The sequence below is a fragment of the Podarcis gaigeae genome (genome assembly GCF_964106915.1).
Source record: "Podarcis gaigeae genome assembly, chromosome: 7".
NCBI lineage: Eukaryota > Metazoa > Chordata > Lepidosauria > Squamata > Lacertidae > Podarcis > Podarcis gaigeae.
The window spans coordinates 15,877,488-15,895,580 of NC_139683.1; the positions used below are offsets into that span (position 1 = coordinate 15,877,488).

At 42.8% G+C, this 18,093-nt stretch overlaps 1 protein-coding gene and 1 long non-coding RNA gene across 2 annotated transcripts in view; one reads left to right on the forward strand and one right to left on the reverse strand.

Moving 5' to 3' along the window:
- TAF2 (TATA-box binding protein associated factor 2) overlaps positions 1-18,093 on the forward strand; it is a 61,571-nt gene that overhangs the window by 26,669 nt on the left and 16,809 nt on the right. The window contains exons 13-22 of the mRNA XM_083749013.1: positions 934-1,048; positions 1,606-1,715; positions 3,083-3,148; positions 3,729-3,981; positions 7,053-7,193; positions 7,889-7,999; positions 8,252-8,445; positions 10,675-10,814; positions 11,595-11,664; positions 13,001-13,110. Coding sequence (XP_083605139.1) covers positions 934-1,048; positions 1,606-1,715; positions 3,083-3,148; positions 3,729-3,981; positions 7,053-7,193; positions 7,889-7,999; positions 8,252-8,445; positions 10,675-10,814; positions 11,595-11,664; positions 13,001-13,110 — 1,310 coding nt within the window. The remainder of the gene's footprint in view (positions 1-933; positions 1,049-1,605; positions 1,716-3,082; positions 3,149-3,728; positions 3,982-7,052; positions 7,194-7,888; positions 8,000-8,251; positions 8,446-10,674; positions 10,815-11,594; positions 11,665-13,000; positions 13,111-18,093) is intronic.
- On the reverse strand, positions 14,592-18,092 carry LOC310849362. Its single transcript, XR_014566898.1, has 2 exons — positions 17,457-18,092; positions 14,592-16,584 (listed from the first exon to the last, which is right to left on the reverse strand). It is a non-coding gene; the product is annotated as an uncharacterized lncRNA (long non-coding RNA).

Genomic DNA, 18,093 nt, shown 5'->3' on the forward strand with positions numbered 1-18,093 from the left:
TGGTGAGATACATAAAACCCTAATTAATGAAAACGCCATGGAATTTCTTCAAAATACAAGAATGTGTCAGGGCTTTAGGTGGGGAAGTGGGAGCAGACACGTGTCCCCTGCCTCTGCTGCCCCCAGGGTCAGTCTGTGCCTCCAACCTTTCCATGTTCAGCAAGCAGGTTTGAAAGGGGCTTGTAAGCATTTTTTTTTTATGTAGATTGTGCTACAAGCCTTTACTCTGATAATACAGGGTTCCTGGTTGCAGGGAACCTTGTGTGTTCAGCCAAATGTGCTTAACCAGTCAAGCGATTCATACATTATATGAAATGAGTCCCTTTCACAACTTTCTGCTCAGTGTGGGAAAGTTGGAGTGGAGCAGGCAAGCACACATCCACTTCCTTTCCCTGGCTTCTACATGTTATTTTGAACACACAGATTAGGGTTGTAGTGAAAGTCTGGAGGAGGATACTAAGGACCAGTTCCACACATGCTTTCCCAACCCTAATTTGTAATAACTCACCAGACTCTGAATGGATCCCGCTGTGTATCGTTGTATGTGACACGGGGTGGAATTCAGCATTCCCATATGCGCAGCTCCCAATATGAACAAGTCGTGAGACTTACAAATCCGAGCTTTCACGCAAGAGCAGCAAGCTATGAGCTTTGAAATGCATAAAGGGAGGGAAAGCTCAGAAGTTGAATGATCTCCTTTTAGCCATTAGCGTCAGAATTGAAGGAATTGTGCAGTATTTTCAAAATCTGCATTTATGTTATACATCAAATTGCAAATTATGGACACAGTCCATCAGAATTTCCGTCACAAGTCTGATTGAAGCAAGACCGTCGTGCTTGTTTTGGATGCACTGTTGCAATTCTGTAAACTTGACGAATTTAGTTTTTGCATATTTGTAAACCTATCTGTTATTATCCTATTCAGTCTCACAGAGATCAGAGTGGTGTGGTAAAGTTTTATGGCAGCTTTGCATTTAATAGAAAACGAAATGTGCTAGAGTTAGAAATAAAGCAAGACTATACATCTCCTGGGACACAGAAATATGTGGTGAGTTTGTTTTTCTCTTTTTCCTGAAAATTGTCAAAATTGCTACATATTTTCTGTGACTTTTACTTTTTACTGTACATATTTGTACCGTCAATCTTTGGTGGGCAACTTGCTCGGAGCTCTGAACTGTATCTGGTAGAAAGATAGTTGCCTATGGCAAATACAGAAATTTGCATGTAATTTCTGTAGCTGGGCATCATGTTTATTATTAGATTATTGTGAATCAATATAAATTATAGTGAGGCTTTTAACTTACTCATCTGCAGTGTTCATCTAAAGTAAACTTTGAATCAACTGGCATTTAGACACAATATTCAGTGAACTCCTGACTTCGTTGTTTCCTATTGTTCACTACAGAACTACATTTTAAAATGAGATGGCAAGCATATTCTTTGAGATCTAGAAACCTACTTTCATAGAATCATAGAATTGTAGAGGCTGGACCACAGTGTCTGGGCTGAACGATGGGAGTGGAGATGTTCCTTTGGGTTAAATTATTGCTACTGTCAGCCTTTTTAAACATTTGTTCTGGTAATACAATACATTTCCTCCCTAAGGGCCCCTTGAAAGTGACGGTGCAAGAGCTGGATGGATCTTTCAACCACACGCTTCAGATAGAAGAAAACAGCCTTAAACACGACATACCCTGCCACTCGAAAAGCAGACGGTAGGGTTTAGACTATTTGTAGACTTCCCCTGTGAAACATGTACCTGAAATAACTACTGCTTTCTTGTTTTTCGTATTCTCTGGCTTACTCCTTTTGTTAACGTAGGCAGTATGGTAGCTGCTACTGTGCTAGGTAAAGGTAATGAACCCCTGACCATTAGGTCCAGTCGTGGCCGACTCTGGGGTTGCGGCACTCATCTCGCTTTATTGGCCGAGGGAGCTGGTGTACAGCTTCTGGGTCATGTGGCCAGCATGACTAAGCCGCTTCTGGTGAACCAGAGCAGCGCACGGAAATGCCGTTTACCTTCCCGCCGGAGCGGTATCTATTTATCTACTTGCACTTTGACGTCTTTCGAACTGCTCGGTTGGCAGGAGCAAGGAATGAGCAACAGGAGCTCACCCCATCACGGGGATTCGAACCACCGACCTTCTGATCAGCAAGTCCTAGGCTCTGTGGTTTTAATTCACAGCGCCACCCTGTCCCGCTACTGTGCTACACCTGCCCAAATTGAATTGAAATACTTCATTGTCAGTTGTACAACTTACAAGCCACCGGGGGGGGGGTCCTTAGGTCCTATGGGAAGAACCCACCCTCTGGCTTCTCCCAGTGCCAGTTTCATTCTCCAGAAATAGGTAATGCTGTGTGGGTTCCTTCCCATGTGGATCGTGGCTTCTAAAATCGCGCCGACAGGTTGGGGGTGATTAGTGTTGTTGTGGCCACTGTTTTAATGCAAGAATCATATTTGTAAGAAGATCTGACAGTTGTATCCAGTCCAGCATGGGACTTCCTTCCTTTGCCTGTGTATCCCCAAAGGCTGCTCCAGAGCAACTCCCCCAACTCTCCGGAGCAGATTTGCAGGATATGCAGGGGTCTGTGGAGGAGAGGAGGGGAAGCTTCAGTGTGTGAGTGGAAAGCTGCTTTGTGATCCAAGCAACAGAGTTGGATACAACCCTTAGTCACTAATATGACCTTGAATCCTTCAGGGATAAAGGTGTGTTGTAATAATCCACCATTCTGCTACTGTTCAGCCACTCTAGTGATAGATTTCCCTTGGTGATTGAAAAATATAAACAGGTAAGCATTATTCCCCCTCCCCCCAAAAAAGAGGTATTCAGGATGCATTATTCTGTCTCCAGGGCATAGAAAGTATGAAGCTTAGGATAAGGATAAACCTCTGAAGTGGGGATGGGCAAAATATTTGGGGACAGTTTATATGATTAAATGAAGATATTCATAATATCATCATCGAGGACTTACTTTGTGGCCTTGTTAACGTGCTTGTATTTAAACATTGTTTAATACATTTTTGCGGAATAAGAAAAAGAGAAAATTATTTTAATAGACATCATCTTTTTTTGAAATGCAGAAATAAGAAGAAAAAGATTCCTCTGATGAATGGGGAGGAAGTTGACATGGATCTTTCTGCCATGGAGTAAGTTAATTTAGAAAAGTAAAGTGTGGCTGTTGCTTTCCCTGAAGCTCTTATATAGTATTGCTCCAGACACACAGAATCATACTGGCCCCAGTCCCAATAGCAGCACTATGAATGCAGAAGCTTAGTTTCACATATCTGCCCTTTTAGGAGATGCTGCCTTTCTTCCTACACTGTCCATATGAGCCACAGTCTCTTTATGACAGTGCTGAACATGCAGGGGAATGTAGGGCAAGTTCTTGAAGTGCAGCAATTGGAAGTGGAGGCAAGGAAACCAGGGAAAGATTTAATTTCAGAGATGCCCGTTGTTCACTGTTTCTACACTGAAGCCCTTTCCACTGGGAAATTTATAAAGTGCAAAGCTGTCATCAAGCTTGTTCAGATTGATATTATCAGTTTGTAAGCAGCTGCATGATCGTTCAGACAGTATTAACAGAGAACTGTTGGTTTTGTGCAAAAAGAAGTAAATAAGAGTCCGGTTTCTTTTTAAGGTGCCATGTTTTAGCAGTCCCATGTTAAAATGTCTGCACACATTTGCTGTATTTTAAGTGCTGGTACAAAATCTGATCCTCTCTTTCAGTGCTGATTCTCCCTTACTCTGGATCAGAATAGACCCAGATATGTCTGTACTGAGGAAGGTAGAATTCGAACAGGCTGACTTCATGTGGCAGTACCAGCTCCGATACGAGAGAGATGTGGTTGCACAGGAAGAATCCATTTTGGCCCTCCAGAAGTTCCCTACTCCAGCTTCACGACTGGCGCTGACTGATATACTTGAACAAGAGCAGTGCTTCTACCGAGTGAGGATAATGGCATGCTTCTGCCTTGCAAAGGTAGGAATGGGTTAGGGTTAGGACAAACTTCATGAGATAATTTGGGCAGATGCAATCAAAGGTTCTGGAAATTTTTTGTTGTTGTTGTTTAGTCATGCCCGACTCTTTGTGACCCCATGCACCAGAGCACGCCAGGCACTCCTGTATTCCACTGCCTCCCGCTGTTTGGTCAAACTCATGCTGGTAGCTTCGAGAACACTGTCCAACCATCTCATCCTCTGTCGTCCCCTTCTCTTTGTGCCCTTAGTCTTTCCCAACATCAGGGTCTTTTCCAGGGAGTCTTCTCTTCTCATGAGGTGGCCAAAGTATTGGAGCCTCAGCTTCACGATCTGTCCTTCCAGTGAGCACTCAGTGCTGATTTCCTTAAGAATGGATAGGTTTGATCTTCTTGCAGTCCATGGGACTCTCAAGAGTCTCCTCCAGCACCATAATTCAAAAGCATCAATTCTTCGGCAATCAGCCTTCTTTATGGTCCAGCTCTCTCTTCCATACATCACTACTGGGAAAACCATAGCTTTAACTATACGGACCTTTGTCGGCAAGGTGATATCTCTGCTTTTTAAGATGCTGTCAAGATGCTGTCTAGGTTTGTCATTGCTGGAAATCTGCACAGTAGCATTTGCGACATCTAAATTGGGCAGCTCGCAGAGAATCTAAACTTGAACAATAGGAGAAAAATGCATGTAGTTTTCCGTCCCGGTTACTTGAAAACTCTATAGCAAATAGGACTTACCTTATCCAAAAAAAGCTCTATCTCCTCCCATGGGCTCGAGTTCCTATACTTATTTACCTGTGTAGCAATTCCTCCCCTGTGTTCGTGAAACTGTGTGACCCCACAGTAATCCCCCCCCTCTTTGATCTGACGAGGTGTTGAATTGTCATATTGAATAGAGTGGCAGATGTTTCAGGCTTCAGCCCTGTATAGCTTGATGTTCACTGTCGGGGGGGGGGGGCAGGCTAAATGGGTGCAATTTCTATGAAGTTTGGTGAATGTGTCTTTTCTAGTTTTAAGTGGTTTTGCCAAATATCAGTCTCTTTTACATATTTTCACACAGTTGAGTAAGAGTTAAAATCTCACCACGTCTCCTAAACTGGTCTGGCGTCCAGCCTTATGGAAATATTTATCAAGTGTTTTTAAGTGACTGATGTCAAAACAAAGCAACTTAAGTTTTTGTCTGTAAAAGGAAACTAGAAAAACGTTTCATAGCAATTGTTGAAGAAGAGACGAGACATTTGAACCAACAGTTTTATTTTTGCATTAATCCTCAGGCCTAAAGGAAGTTTGCTGTTCTAACATATTTAAAGACTGCCAAAGTGTATGTTAGGTTTTTCTTTGAAGCTCTTTTGGCGCCTTAGAAATCTAGGGGAGTGGTGAAATTTTCACTTCAAGCTTAACAATCTTCTGGCCTCCTTAGTTGTCAGATCCACTTGCCCACAGAGCCTCCATCTTTCCAGGAGTCATACTCAATTCATTATTCATCATCCAGCTCACTACTGCACCCAGGGTCTTCTAAGCCATTCCCAATTCAGATCTTGTAGAGAAATAGAACTGGGTATCATTAGCATGCTGATGAAACCTTGCCCAATATCCCCGAATGACCACTCCTAATGGTTTTGTGTAGATGTTAAATGCATTGGAGACAGTATAGTGCTCTGGCATTTTGTAGCTCAAAGGGGGCTGAGAAGCAGTGCTCCAACTCTACTTTCTGGAACCATCCCTAGAGATTAGACGTAACCCCTATAGAACCCTCGAAACCCATCTCCTATAGACGGTCCAGGAGGATACCATGGTACATTGTATCAGAAACTGATGAGAAAGCTAGCTAGAGCAAAATAGGCTTGTGCATTGGGGGAGCTGGGCAAACTTTCCCTCGTTATACTGATTGTTAACTTGATTTCAGCTGTCCAGCCGTATCTTAAAAGCTAGACAGGGTTCAGAATTGTCTGTTTCTCTTCAGGTGGTCTCGTTCTCCCAGGGCGGCTAAGGCATGTTTGAAATCTGCATTGAGGTTATTGGCATGGTAAATTGAGGGAAATGGTAGTGCTCAGGCCACTTCCATGACTGTCTTCTGCAGAGACTGAATGAATATGTGGCTTTAGTAACTGGGGTGGGGGAGACTGTCTGAAATGTAAATGGGAGGGAAACAATTAAAACCAGATCGCGATTGTGGGAAGATAATTAGTTGCAGATGACCTGTAAAAACCATTTCCATACTTCCAATTTATAGAAGCAATGGTGGTGAGAGACTGTCTGGTTTTAGGTAGTATATTTGGTTTTCAAACTGTGTTCGAACCACGGGATTCCTTGCAAGCCCATCAGCATTCCTGAATTAACCAGATTGATAATGGCAAAGAAGCTGCCTGGCAGCTGTTACTCGCTGCTGGGAACCTTTCCTTGCTCTCCCCAGCTGTACGATGGTATTGGTTGTATTCTAGGGCACAGAAACATGGCTTTGACCCTACACACCATTGATTGCATGTCCTGGGACGGGGATTCCCAACCCTTTTGGGCCTAAGAGTCCATTGAGAAATCTAAGAAAGTCTCATGAATAAGAATAAATTCCCCCCACCCCAAACACAAAAACAGGCAAAATACCTGCATATGTCCCAAAACATCGGAGAAAAAGCAGCCCCCCCCCAAACCCTAGATAACTCCCCCACCTACCCAATCGCCCTTTCATTTTTTTTAAAAAAAGACAAGGGGCAGAGGAGCTAGGTAGGTATTATGGGGTTGTCTGAGGGCATCGTGGTGCCCATGGGCACCACATTGGGGATCCAGGTCCTAAGATAGGTTTCAGTATCTTCTGCAATGCAGTGATTCCACAAAAGCACCTTAAAAGGCAACTCAGGGATAGGAAAGTTGTTGTTTTTTGCAGGGGGGAGTGCTAATTTAAAGTTTCTGTCTGTTAAACAGTTACGGATCTTGTTCACTTACTACAGCTTTCTCTTCCCCTCAGTCCTTTGGAAATGATAGTAAGAAAGAGAGGAGCCGGGGTTTGGGAGAGGGCAACAGATCAAACCTCTCAGTCTTGCTATTAATGTAGCTTCTCTCTTGCTCCCTAATTATGTAGATTGCAAATTTCATGGTGAGCACGTGGACAGGACCACCAGCCATGAAGTCGCTCTTCACCCGGATGTTCTGTTGCAAAAGTTGCCCAAACATTGTGAAAACCAATAACTTCATGAACTACCAGAGCTACTTTCTGCAGAAGGTAAAAGGCCAATTGCAGTCTAATTTAGCTTTTTCTAAACGTAGCAGCTTCTCTTACAGCTTGTTCAAGGCTGGTCTACAGTGGTGGATGCAAAAGAGAAATGGTTGTAAGGTATTGGATGTATTCGCCTGAAGAGTGGCAGCACCCTTTTGGAGATAGATGTCCTAAGTCCCATCTGCCTCAAAAAAAATGAAAGGAAAAAAAGTACAGAAGTATTTTCCCTACGAAGAGAAGCTAAAGAAATCAGGAGGGGAGAAATTGGGGGGTGGGGAGACTTATAAAATTATGCGTGCGGAATATTGAATAGAAGGCAATATCCTTTCTATTTGTGAAATTGTTAGAGCTGAAGGCCATTTAATGAAATGAGGCAGTGAGAGGTTTGGGACTGACAAAAGGAATCCCACCTTTACAATAACACACAAGTTAAGGGAGTTCATTGCTGTGACCTATCGTGATGACCACCTGCCCAAATGACTTTAAAAAGCACCTGATAACTTCACAAACTGGGTTTTATTACCAGCTAGCTAGTATGTTCTTATGTTGATTTTCATGCTTCTACCTCCTGAATTATGGGGTGGAGGAAATCCGGACTGGTAGACGGCAGAACATCATATGGCAAAGCAAAAGCTGTCGATTCTGATTTAATATTTAAACGAAAGCAGTTGCTCGTTTAATCTTGGTCCTTATTTTTGCAGACGATGCCTGTCGCAATGGCCTTGCTGAGAGATGTCCATAATCTATGTCCTAAAGAGGTTTTGACATTCATTTTAGATCTAATCAAGTACAACGACAATAGAAAAAACAAGGTAAAAAAAAGTTGACTCAAAACATTGCAGTTTTCTATCCATGACCCTACAGTTTCGATGTGCAGAGAACTACTTTAAGTACTATTTGTAATCGGAACAGGACCTGCAGCTAAATGTTGCGATGTGGAATACTCTTACCCTCTTCCATTTATTTTTAGACTTGAGTTTGTCTAAAAAAGCAGTGCTCCTCTTCTCAATTTTATTTATTTTTTGGTAATGCTTGTTATCTCCTATTTTGGTCTTTGACTTTAGTTTTCAGACAACTATTACCGTGCAGAGCTGATAGATGCGCTAGCAAACTCTGTAACTCCTGCCATCAGTGTGAACAATGAAGCCCGGACACTTGATAACTTAAATCCTGATGTTCGCCTCATTCTTGAGGAAATTACCAGGTTCTTAAACATGGAAAAGCTACTGCCCAGCTATAGGCACACCATTACGGTCAGGTATGTTTGTTTTTTTAAAATGTATTTAATTCCTGCAAATACAAATCTAAAAGCACAGTACACTCCCATATTTTTCACTTCTTCCTACTTTGCTGCTGATCCTGATGCATTCGTTCTGTTCTTGCACAATGTAGCTGTTCATAATATTCTCACTACGTTCAATAAACACACGAGAGAGACAGTGGGGAGATTTAACGGGTGCCGAGAAAGTCCTTTTGTAAATTGTGCAAAGGCTTTAAGAGAAAATACTCTTCTAAAAACAGAATGTTTGTAGGACTTGAAACCACAGCTTTCTCCTTTTCTTTTGATCTTATGCAACAAAGGGAAGATAAAATCTACTGTTTATGGTGGCGTAACACTGAGTTAAGTGTGTTTTGCATATCACATGTCTATGTTCAAGGCAATGCACATGTTCAGCCTCTTCATGAGCACAGATCTCCAGAGCGGGTTGATGCTGGTCAGCAGTAGGGGAATCCTAAACAAGGAGCCATGCACTTGGGAAGGATGCTGCAAGGGACTAGATTTTTCTGATACCGGATCTGGACTGTCCTCTTACTTACCTGCTAGTCTTGGCGTCTTATTCAGGAGTGGGGGAACTCAGGCCTGGAGACAAAATATGTCCCTCTGGGCCTCTCTACTTGGCCCTCGGGATTCTCACCCAATCCATGCCACTCACCAGCCTTGCTTTGTACCCTCCTTTATTGTATAACTACTTCTTGGGCTTTTATAAAGAAAATGCAGATAATAGGAGCAGATGGGAAGGTAGCCCATCTAGGAGAAGTATCAGCAAGGCAGAGAGGGAGGTCCTGTCATCTGGGCAGCCCAGGACTTCCATACACACTGCCCAGGCTTGCTCCTCAGGGACGCCACTTTGGTGCCGCTAACACAGTGGTTTGACCTCACCCCCGACGGCACACTCCATTGTCTCTCGTTACAGAAGGATGCCAGCAACAACAAATAAGCAAGCCAAGACAGTCTTGTACCATTCAGACATGATAAAGTGAGGCATGTTAGGTTTGCTGTAACATCATAGACTTAGCATTCGTTACCTGTAGCCAGTATTTACAAAGAGCCCCTTAAGCATTTTTGTCTGTCTGAAGTGTGCCCTCTGGGCCAGATTCACTTGTGAACCCATTGCATTCGCAGAAGCTAGTGCAAGGGCTCTTGCTACTCCAGCGGGGCTTCCCCTGCCATGACTCCCTCAAATCCCCTCTGAATCCTCAGAACAGCATGCAGGGAGAAGAGAAGGGGGATCCTTCTGTCTGCAAGCAGAAATGCTTGCATGACGGAACTATCAGAAGAACATGATGTTGAAATCCTCCCTCTGACTAATAAAATGCCTTTTGTTTGCCCGGATAGAGGGGTGTGCGCAGAAACAAATCTATTGTGCAAAGGTAACATTTACATTAGGGATGTGGATGGCGCTGTGGGTTAAACCACAGAGCCTAGGACTTGCTGATCAGAAGGTCGCTGGTTCGAATCCCTGCGAGGGGGTGAGCTCCCGTTGCTCGGTTCCCGCTCCTGCCCACCTAGCAGTTCGAAAGCACGTCAAAGTGCAAGTAGATAAATAGGTACCGCTCTGGCGGGAAGGTAAATAGTGTTTCCGTGCACTGCTCTGGTTCGGCAGAAGCGGCTTAGTCATGCTGGGCACATGACCCGGAAGCTGTACGCCGGCTCCCTTGGCCGATAAAGCGAGATGAGCGCCGCAACCCCAGAGTCGGCCACAACTGGACCTAATGGTCAGGGGTCCCTTTACCTTTACCTTTAACATTTACATTTCTTACTCCACTCACTTTTGCTTCTGCCCCCACCCATCACTGGCACACGTGGCCCCTGGAACATTGCCAAGAAGGAATTGTGGCCCTTGTGCTGGAAAAGGTTCCCTACCCCTGCTCTTATGGGTTTGAAATTCTTTACTAATGTATGTTGTGTTGGGTGAAATATCCAACAGAAGAAAGAAATATAGCTTCTTTAGGACTCTCCTTTCAGCTCAGGTTTCTTTAGAACTCTTCGGAAGTCAAGAATGATATTTTATTGGTGTTGCTGTTTTGTAAGAAATTTAATGGCACCTTAAAAAAAAAAAGAATTCACATGAATTTGGTGTAATTCAGAGTTTGTGAAATTCATCAACAACTTGCGGTGATAATGCTAAAGTAAGTTTTTATTCCAGTGACTGGAATGCAGGTTTATAACAGATTTTTCTTCCTTCCCCCTTCTCTATGTGCCTAGTTGCTTGAATGCCATTCGCATACTACAGAAGAACGGGCACGTCCCAAGTGATCCTGCTGTCTTTAAGTCCTATGCGGAATATGGGCACTTTGTGGATATCCGAATAGCAGCTCTGGAGGCAGTTGTTGATTACACAAAAGGTAAAGAAAAGTTGTTGCGCTGAACAATTATTTGGCCTTTAATATCTAGACCTGTGCACCCTAGACCACGGCCACTTCGTTAAGCTCTGAATCTTTGGGGCAGACAAGTAGTGCTTTGTGGGCTCTCTTTCAAGGAAACTTGTTTGCCATTACTGATCTTCTCATTGAGGAATCTGATGAGCTTCCATGGAAGACAATTTGCCATGAAATTTAGTTTGAAAACAAATGTAGTATTAGCTGGGAAACCTCATCACTGTCTGGATTGGGCAAAATTTATTTGACCGCTCAGTTTCTTGAGTATGATGCCATCTTGTAGCAGGAGGGTTTTGTGTGTAGGCAATTGATTTGCAATGAGAAATGTTTTGTGCTCAGATGTACAGGCAAAGTGTTGGAAGTATATATAGAATATATGCATTTTGCTAGGAGGCAATAGTCAGAATCCCAAATGAGCTGTTATACACAGGGTGGACTCCCACAGTGTGGCACCCAAAATGAAAAAAACCCAAACAGGTTTCACAGTTAAATTCCAGACGTTTAAGCAACTGCATCCAAATACAAGAGAGAAGAATTGAGGGAAAGTGGGAATTCGTGTGTCACAAAGAGCAAGATTTGTAGAGTCCATTCATCCTACCTAATAGTGACACATTATAATGCATCAGCTCCATTCTATTTCTTAAAGGCTATATGTATTTTTGACGATATTTTTTCTAATAACTTCTGACTTCTAGTTGGTGCAGTTCCAACATCTTACTTAAAAAGAGATTCATTTTGTCTTCATAGTTGACAGAAGTTACGAGGAACTACAGTGGCTGCTCAATATGGTCCAGAATGACCCTGTGCCTTATGTCAGGTTAGTCTTCCTTGCTGGCGACTTGAAAGGTATTTCATTTAGGTTATAGATTTCAAACCATCTTGTGCTGTATATTCCGGTGGGAAGGATTTAAAATCACCTATTGCTATGTTGCTTTTCTTCTGAGAAGCATGCATGGGGTTTTCAGGTAACAGTTGACCCTCAGCTTCAGATGATGGAAATATAGGAGACACTTGTGACACTTCAGTTTAGTTGCATCATCTCTGAGCATTGGCTGTGCTGGCTGTCACTGATGAGAGTTGTGGTGGAACAACATCTCAGTGGCTACAGGTTAGCATGGCGATCCTTCTCACCAGAACTTTGTTTCTGCCTGAATCAAGAGACTGGTTGCATTCTGGAGCAGAGGGTAATCTGTGGCTATTAAGCAAGAGGGCAGCACTCTCCCACTTCCTTAAGAGATGAGAATTATTCATGGCAAAGCCCTTAGAGGTCAAGGGGAAGGTCTTGTGCTTTTCCTTGCACTCGTTCATACTTCTTTATGAAGGCCTTGCATCTACAGTGGTACCTCAGGTTAAGTACTTAATACGTTCCGGAGGTCCGTTCTTAACCTGAAACTGTTCTTAACCTGAAGCACCACTTTAGCTAATGGGGCCTCCTGCTGCTGCCGTGCTGCAATTTCTGTTCTCATCCTGAAGCAAAGTTCTTAACCCAAGATACTATTTCTGGGTTTGTGGAGTCTGTAACCTGAAGCATCTTTAACCTCAAGCGTATGTAACCCGAGGTACCACTGTACTTTTCAATTCTTGGCCATAGATGCAGGATCTTTCTTTACATCTTTCTTTAAAAATAAAATAAAATCCACACTGGGGCTCAATGTATCTAGAGTAGAGCCGGGCTTTGTTATGTTTAGTTACCAAAGAAAATATAAATTGGTTTCTTGTTTGTAGCTGAGGGACAAAGATTATAAATGATACATTTGTCGTTGAACTTTTTGCCTGTTTGCTTTAAGTTAGACTTTGCCAGTACAAGTCAGTTCCCCTGGTGACCTAGATAGTAGCAACTTTGAACACTGCAGCCTCTTTTCAGGTCTCCCCCTCTCGGTTTCTTTTCCTGCTATTTCCACTGACTGTTACTGCCCCCGGGCCTTTTCACAAAAATGGCTGTTTGATACATTTTTAGAACCCTGTGTAAGATTGATCTTGATTTCCTGCGATGAGGCGAGCACCAGGGGACATGTTTTGAGTTTACGTTCAACCCTTGTAATCCTGATGTAAAACTATGGAGCCAAAAAAAGATTGGCGAAGATGCAAAGCCTAATAACTGGGAGGCCAGATTGTATATGGGTTAGGAGCTGACTGTTGTCCTTTTTTTTTAGACATAAGATATTGAACATGTTGACAAAGAACCCTCCCTTTACCAAGAACATGGAATCTCCTTTGTGCAATGAAGCGCTGGTGGATCAGCTCTGGAAACTTATGAATTCAGGTTAAATATTATTATTACTATTATAATTTATTTATTATTAGTCTTGCTACTTATTTTTTTAAAAAAATTCTAACAACACAAATCAGCCTGGCTGTATGCATGTTTGCTTAAAAATAAGTCGCCCTGATTAGAGAAGGGGTTATTTAATTAATTCTTCATTTATATCCTACCTTTCTTACATAGTTCTCAAGGCAGCATACATGATTCCCAAGCAGTTTTCCATCCAGACACGCCCCAAAGCCAAACCTATGCAGTTTCGATCATGGTTGCTATATCCTGCATGCCTTCAAGACATATTGCACTGGATTGCAGGTGAAGGCATGCAACTTGAAATTCTTTGTATTTTGCATTTGATTGGGAGCATTTCCCTAACGTCCAGGCTTTCGTTTTGGTCAGGACTAGATCAACCCAAATGCTGTATACATTAACAGGAAACCTGCCCCAGTAAGGTAAAGGGAGCCCTGACCATTAGGTCCAGTCGTGACCGACTCTGGGGTTGTGGCGCTCATCATGCTTTATTGGCCGGCGTACAGCTTCCGGGTCATGTGGCCAGCATGACTAAGCTGCTTCTGGCGAACCAGAGCAGCACATGGAAACACTGTTTACCTTCCCGCCGAAGCAGTACCTATTTATCTACTTGCACTTTGACGTGCTTTCGAACTTCTAGGTTGGCAGGAGCAGGGACCGAGCAACGGGAGTTCACCCCATTGCGGGGATTCGAACCGCCGACCTTCTGATTGGCAAGTCCTAGGCTCTGTGGTTTAACCCACAGCGCCACCCGCATCCCACCTGCCCTAGTACCTGGTTGCTAGTTTGTCTTGTGTAGCTGATGTTCGGTACCAATGCTCCTGCTTATAACAAACTGTGATTCATTGTTATATCTGAATTGGGCCATACAGGAAAACCTTACGTTTGTTAGTTCTTTAAATCTGTGTGAATTTTGCAGGGGAAAGTCATTGAGCAGAATATTCACGTGCCTTTTCCAAAGGTTCTACACGTTCCCAACCCAATGCTTATTCCTTCATGGGGGGCGGGGGAAGATACCCAAGAATCAACATCCAATTGCTATTAATCTGTTTTCGTTTAGCAGATCAGCCTTATCCAGCACTGTCTTCAAAATCTGGCATGTTGCTTACAGTGCTTACATACAAACTTTTATTTGTATTCTTCTAGGGGACATTAATGGCTGTGTGCTCTCTATGCATCATTATTTTTAGAGCCTGGAAGCTTTCAGCTCCACTAGGGGCTGAAGCAACCTGGGGGGGAATGGGATCCGCCTTACTTAATTTTTTGGAAAGATTTAACCAGATGTCATACTCAGGAAGTAAACAGTTTACATCTACCCACCGGGGAGTTCATGTTCCCTTTTCTTTTCCTCGAGAGAATTGAGTGTACAAAGCTAGTATTTAACTCATTGACCTTGTTGTAACAAAAGGAGTCATAATAGGAGATATGTTCCCTTCTCTATTTTTTTTGGGGGGGGGGAGTGTTAACGGCATAAATCTCTGTGCAAATCATGTGAATGCTCTACTCAAAATGTACTTTCTGTAAAGAGCAATTACAAAATCTCAAGAGTGCCAGTAAGAATATTTCTTAGGGTAAACCACCCATTCAGGTTTAATGATTTGAAACTTGCTGATGCCTATAAGCCCATAAAGGAGAACAAATGTTTTTGTTGCTTTTTGGAGAGAAAGAGTGAAATGCCAGACTCTAGAAAGCTAAAGATAAAGAATTCCAAACCTTTTTAAAATGAGAGATGATATTCAACTATACTTAAGTTTGATTTTTTAAAAAATAATTAATATTCGTTTCAGTAACAGTTCAGATCTTCACTGATCAGTCTTTAAGTTAAGATAACAGTGCTAGTTTCTAGATTCAGGTAGGTAGCTGTGTTGGTCTGACGCAGTCGAAATAAAAAAAATGTCCAGTAGCACCTTAGAGACCAACTAAGTTTGTTCTGGGTATAAGCTTTTGTGTGCATGCACACTTCTTCAGATAGAAAACTGCCTTTGCAAATGAACAACTTAATCCTTTAGTAAAATTTTGTTATTTTCCAGGTGCTGTAGAAACCAATGTATATTTAGTGATGACGTAATTTGTGAAATAAAATGGGGGTGGGGTGGGGAAATCCCTAGTTTCTTATCTCCTGTAAGACTTGTTCAAGTTTGGATGACATGAACAGCTGGGCTTTTGTTTCATTGTGTTTTCCCAGCTATTCCAAAAAGTCTTATCAGGGCAAAGGGGTCTGCATCTCCGTAGGCAACCCTGAGTATCATATGCTGTGGGCCCTTGTGACAGTTGTATCCATGGGAATCTTGTCTTGTAATTTTCCTATTTGCTCAGTTTTCTTTGAGACATGTGCCTTTTGCTTTGTTTGCTACTTAGCATCTTTTTCCTTTCTGGAAATCGCCTACTCTGTAAACTTACTGGAGTCACGTGCTTTCAGATGACCAAAATCTGTCCCATTTTAGCTCCTCATGCAGTAAAGAGATCAGCTTGTGGGGTGCAGCTGCTGTTCACTGGCAAATTGTGCGACCTTCCGTTTGCCTAGTTATCTGTGACTTAAGACTCAGCACCATTGTTTGTGATTTTCATTGAAGCTCGCAAACTGATTAGGCATCCATTACCAACTGGAGATTTTATTTTGTTTATTTCATTTAGAAAATTATTTATAGGCCGTTTGGGGGATATAGTCCTTCTCTCTTAATTACCCTTTAAAAACACAAGCCAGTTATGACAGAGAACATATGTCCTAACAGATCTTTAAAAAAAAACCACCATTTATTCTAAAACAGCTCAAGTGTGTGTGTGTGTGTGTGTGTGTGTGTGTGTGTGTGTGTGTGTGAATATGACTGCCTTTGTTTGGCATTGTGGGCATTAGGGCTGGGCGATATATCAATATATTTTCCAAAACCAGTTTGAAGTCAATATCATTATGTCAATTTCATAATTTTTGACCTGGCAATAGATCACAAATCATGATGTGTGTGTGTGTTTGCACGCGCTATGCAAAAATCACAATGTGGGGAAAGCCATGAAGCCAGCCCACTGTGTATCTCTTGATTCCTTCAGTCCCTGTTAACTCTGCCAGCTCAGCTCTCCGCTGCCTCATGCAGGGGGCAACAAATCACAAGAACATGCACCAGCAAAAAACACAATTCTTGAAAAACCGTGAAGCCAGTCAATGTCTCTACATAGCTCCATCCTTATTTCAGACATCATGACACATCAGTATATTGTGATGTTTAGCCGGTGATATATCACAATGTTGAAAACCTGATATCGCCCAGCCCTAATGGGCATGTTCAAATGCAGGCTGTCTGTCGTGCTGGCGAAAAAACCAGTTAGTTGTTCTGGGCAGCTTGAGGTGGCATAGAGGATAGTGTGGCAAAGCAGCCCGACTGTGTGGCTTAGTTGTTGTGCTCACAGTGGAATTGGGTTCAGGGAAAGCGTAAGCTCCAGGGCAGTCCAGTTCTACCTCAGCTGCCTGCCTTGCTGTCTGCAAGCTGAGGACTTCGCTGCTAGTCTCACTGTTTGTGCTCCCTTTGGGAGCACAGCTGCATTTCAGGCTGGTGCAGAGAGACTGGGACTGGAGGCTCAAGGAAGTGGCGAAGAGGCTCGCTGGTGAGTCTTTAGTGGCAGTGACTGGATGTTGATGGTGGTGCACTGCAGTGACGGTGTGCACTGCAACTCTGCCTGCCTACAAGAAAAGCATCATTTTGTCTTGTGACACCTTAAAGATTAACGCATTTGTTGTCCTGGCATAAGCTGTTGTGGACCACAGGTGTGGTCCTCAGTTGCCAGTGTAATAATTCGGATTTCTACTCAGTTATGACTTGTTAAAACTGTTTCTCATTAAAGTCATCTGTGTATAGGAACTAAAACATTTATCAAGATTAATGGCAATGCTGTATTTGGAATGAGAACGCAGTAGAAACTAGGCTTTTTTGTTTCAATGGGAGTACCATATTGTGCTTATTGTGTTACTGACAATCTTATACATAAAAGAGACCCCGTTCTATGACATAAAAATACTTAAAGAGGTGTCAGTCCAGCAAACTCTCTTGCATTGGGTTTTTGTTTTTTGACTAACGCTTGTGACTGTTTTTGAGTTTTGGGGAGCTTAGAGAACATCTGGGACAAGGCTTTGGCATTGGATAGGCTGAATGTCAGGAGCTCGGAAGAGCCATACTGGTTCAGAGCAAAGGCCCACCTAGTCCAACATCTTATTTTCTTGGTGGCTGGGGAAAAAATGGCCTAAGATGAGTGCTGGCTGCTGGTGTGTTTTTAGAAAAGCCTGTCTCTTGCACAAAGGTGATTTGGGATTTTTGGGGAGCAAACATTACCCTTCTCTGCTGAGGAGGGGGAAAAGATACTGTCGACTTAATGCACTGCATTTTCTGTAGAATAGCTGTGGAATAGCCAGGTGGTGAAACTGTTGCTTGGTCCAGCTTGATTTAACAACTTCAGAGTTATAAATGGCTATTTGTACTATGGAACACAAGCAGCTGGCTCAGGATAGAATTTGGCAAGGCGTAGGTTGTTGCTAATAATATTTCTAAGCTTATCCTTCTCCAGCAGGGCAGGCTTTTCTCCCCTGATACTAACTGTGCTGGAACAAGCGCTGCATTTTGTTGTAGGCCCATGTATATAGATTTATGTCATCCTGTTCCGTGCAATTCCCTTTATTTGGGAGTTGACCTAGTTTTTAAATCCCAAGTTGGTCCACTGGAAGGCATGACGGTACACTTAATTTGCCTTTGCTGAAATGGTGGTGGTGGCGATTAAAAATTGCTAGCAGAATGCATGCTATTGTTATGGAGTGATGAGGCATCTCCTATTGGTCTCTGTTAGGGGTTGTGCTCCTGTTGATGCAAAGCAGCCGGCAGGTACAGGAAGAATTGCTTCATTTCCTACAGTTTGCAGTACAACCTGCTTCAAAAGGCACACAGACAGTGTGAGAAGATGGTTGCTTTTTTCCTT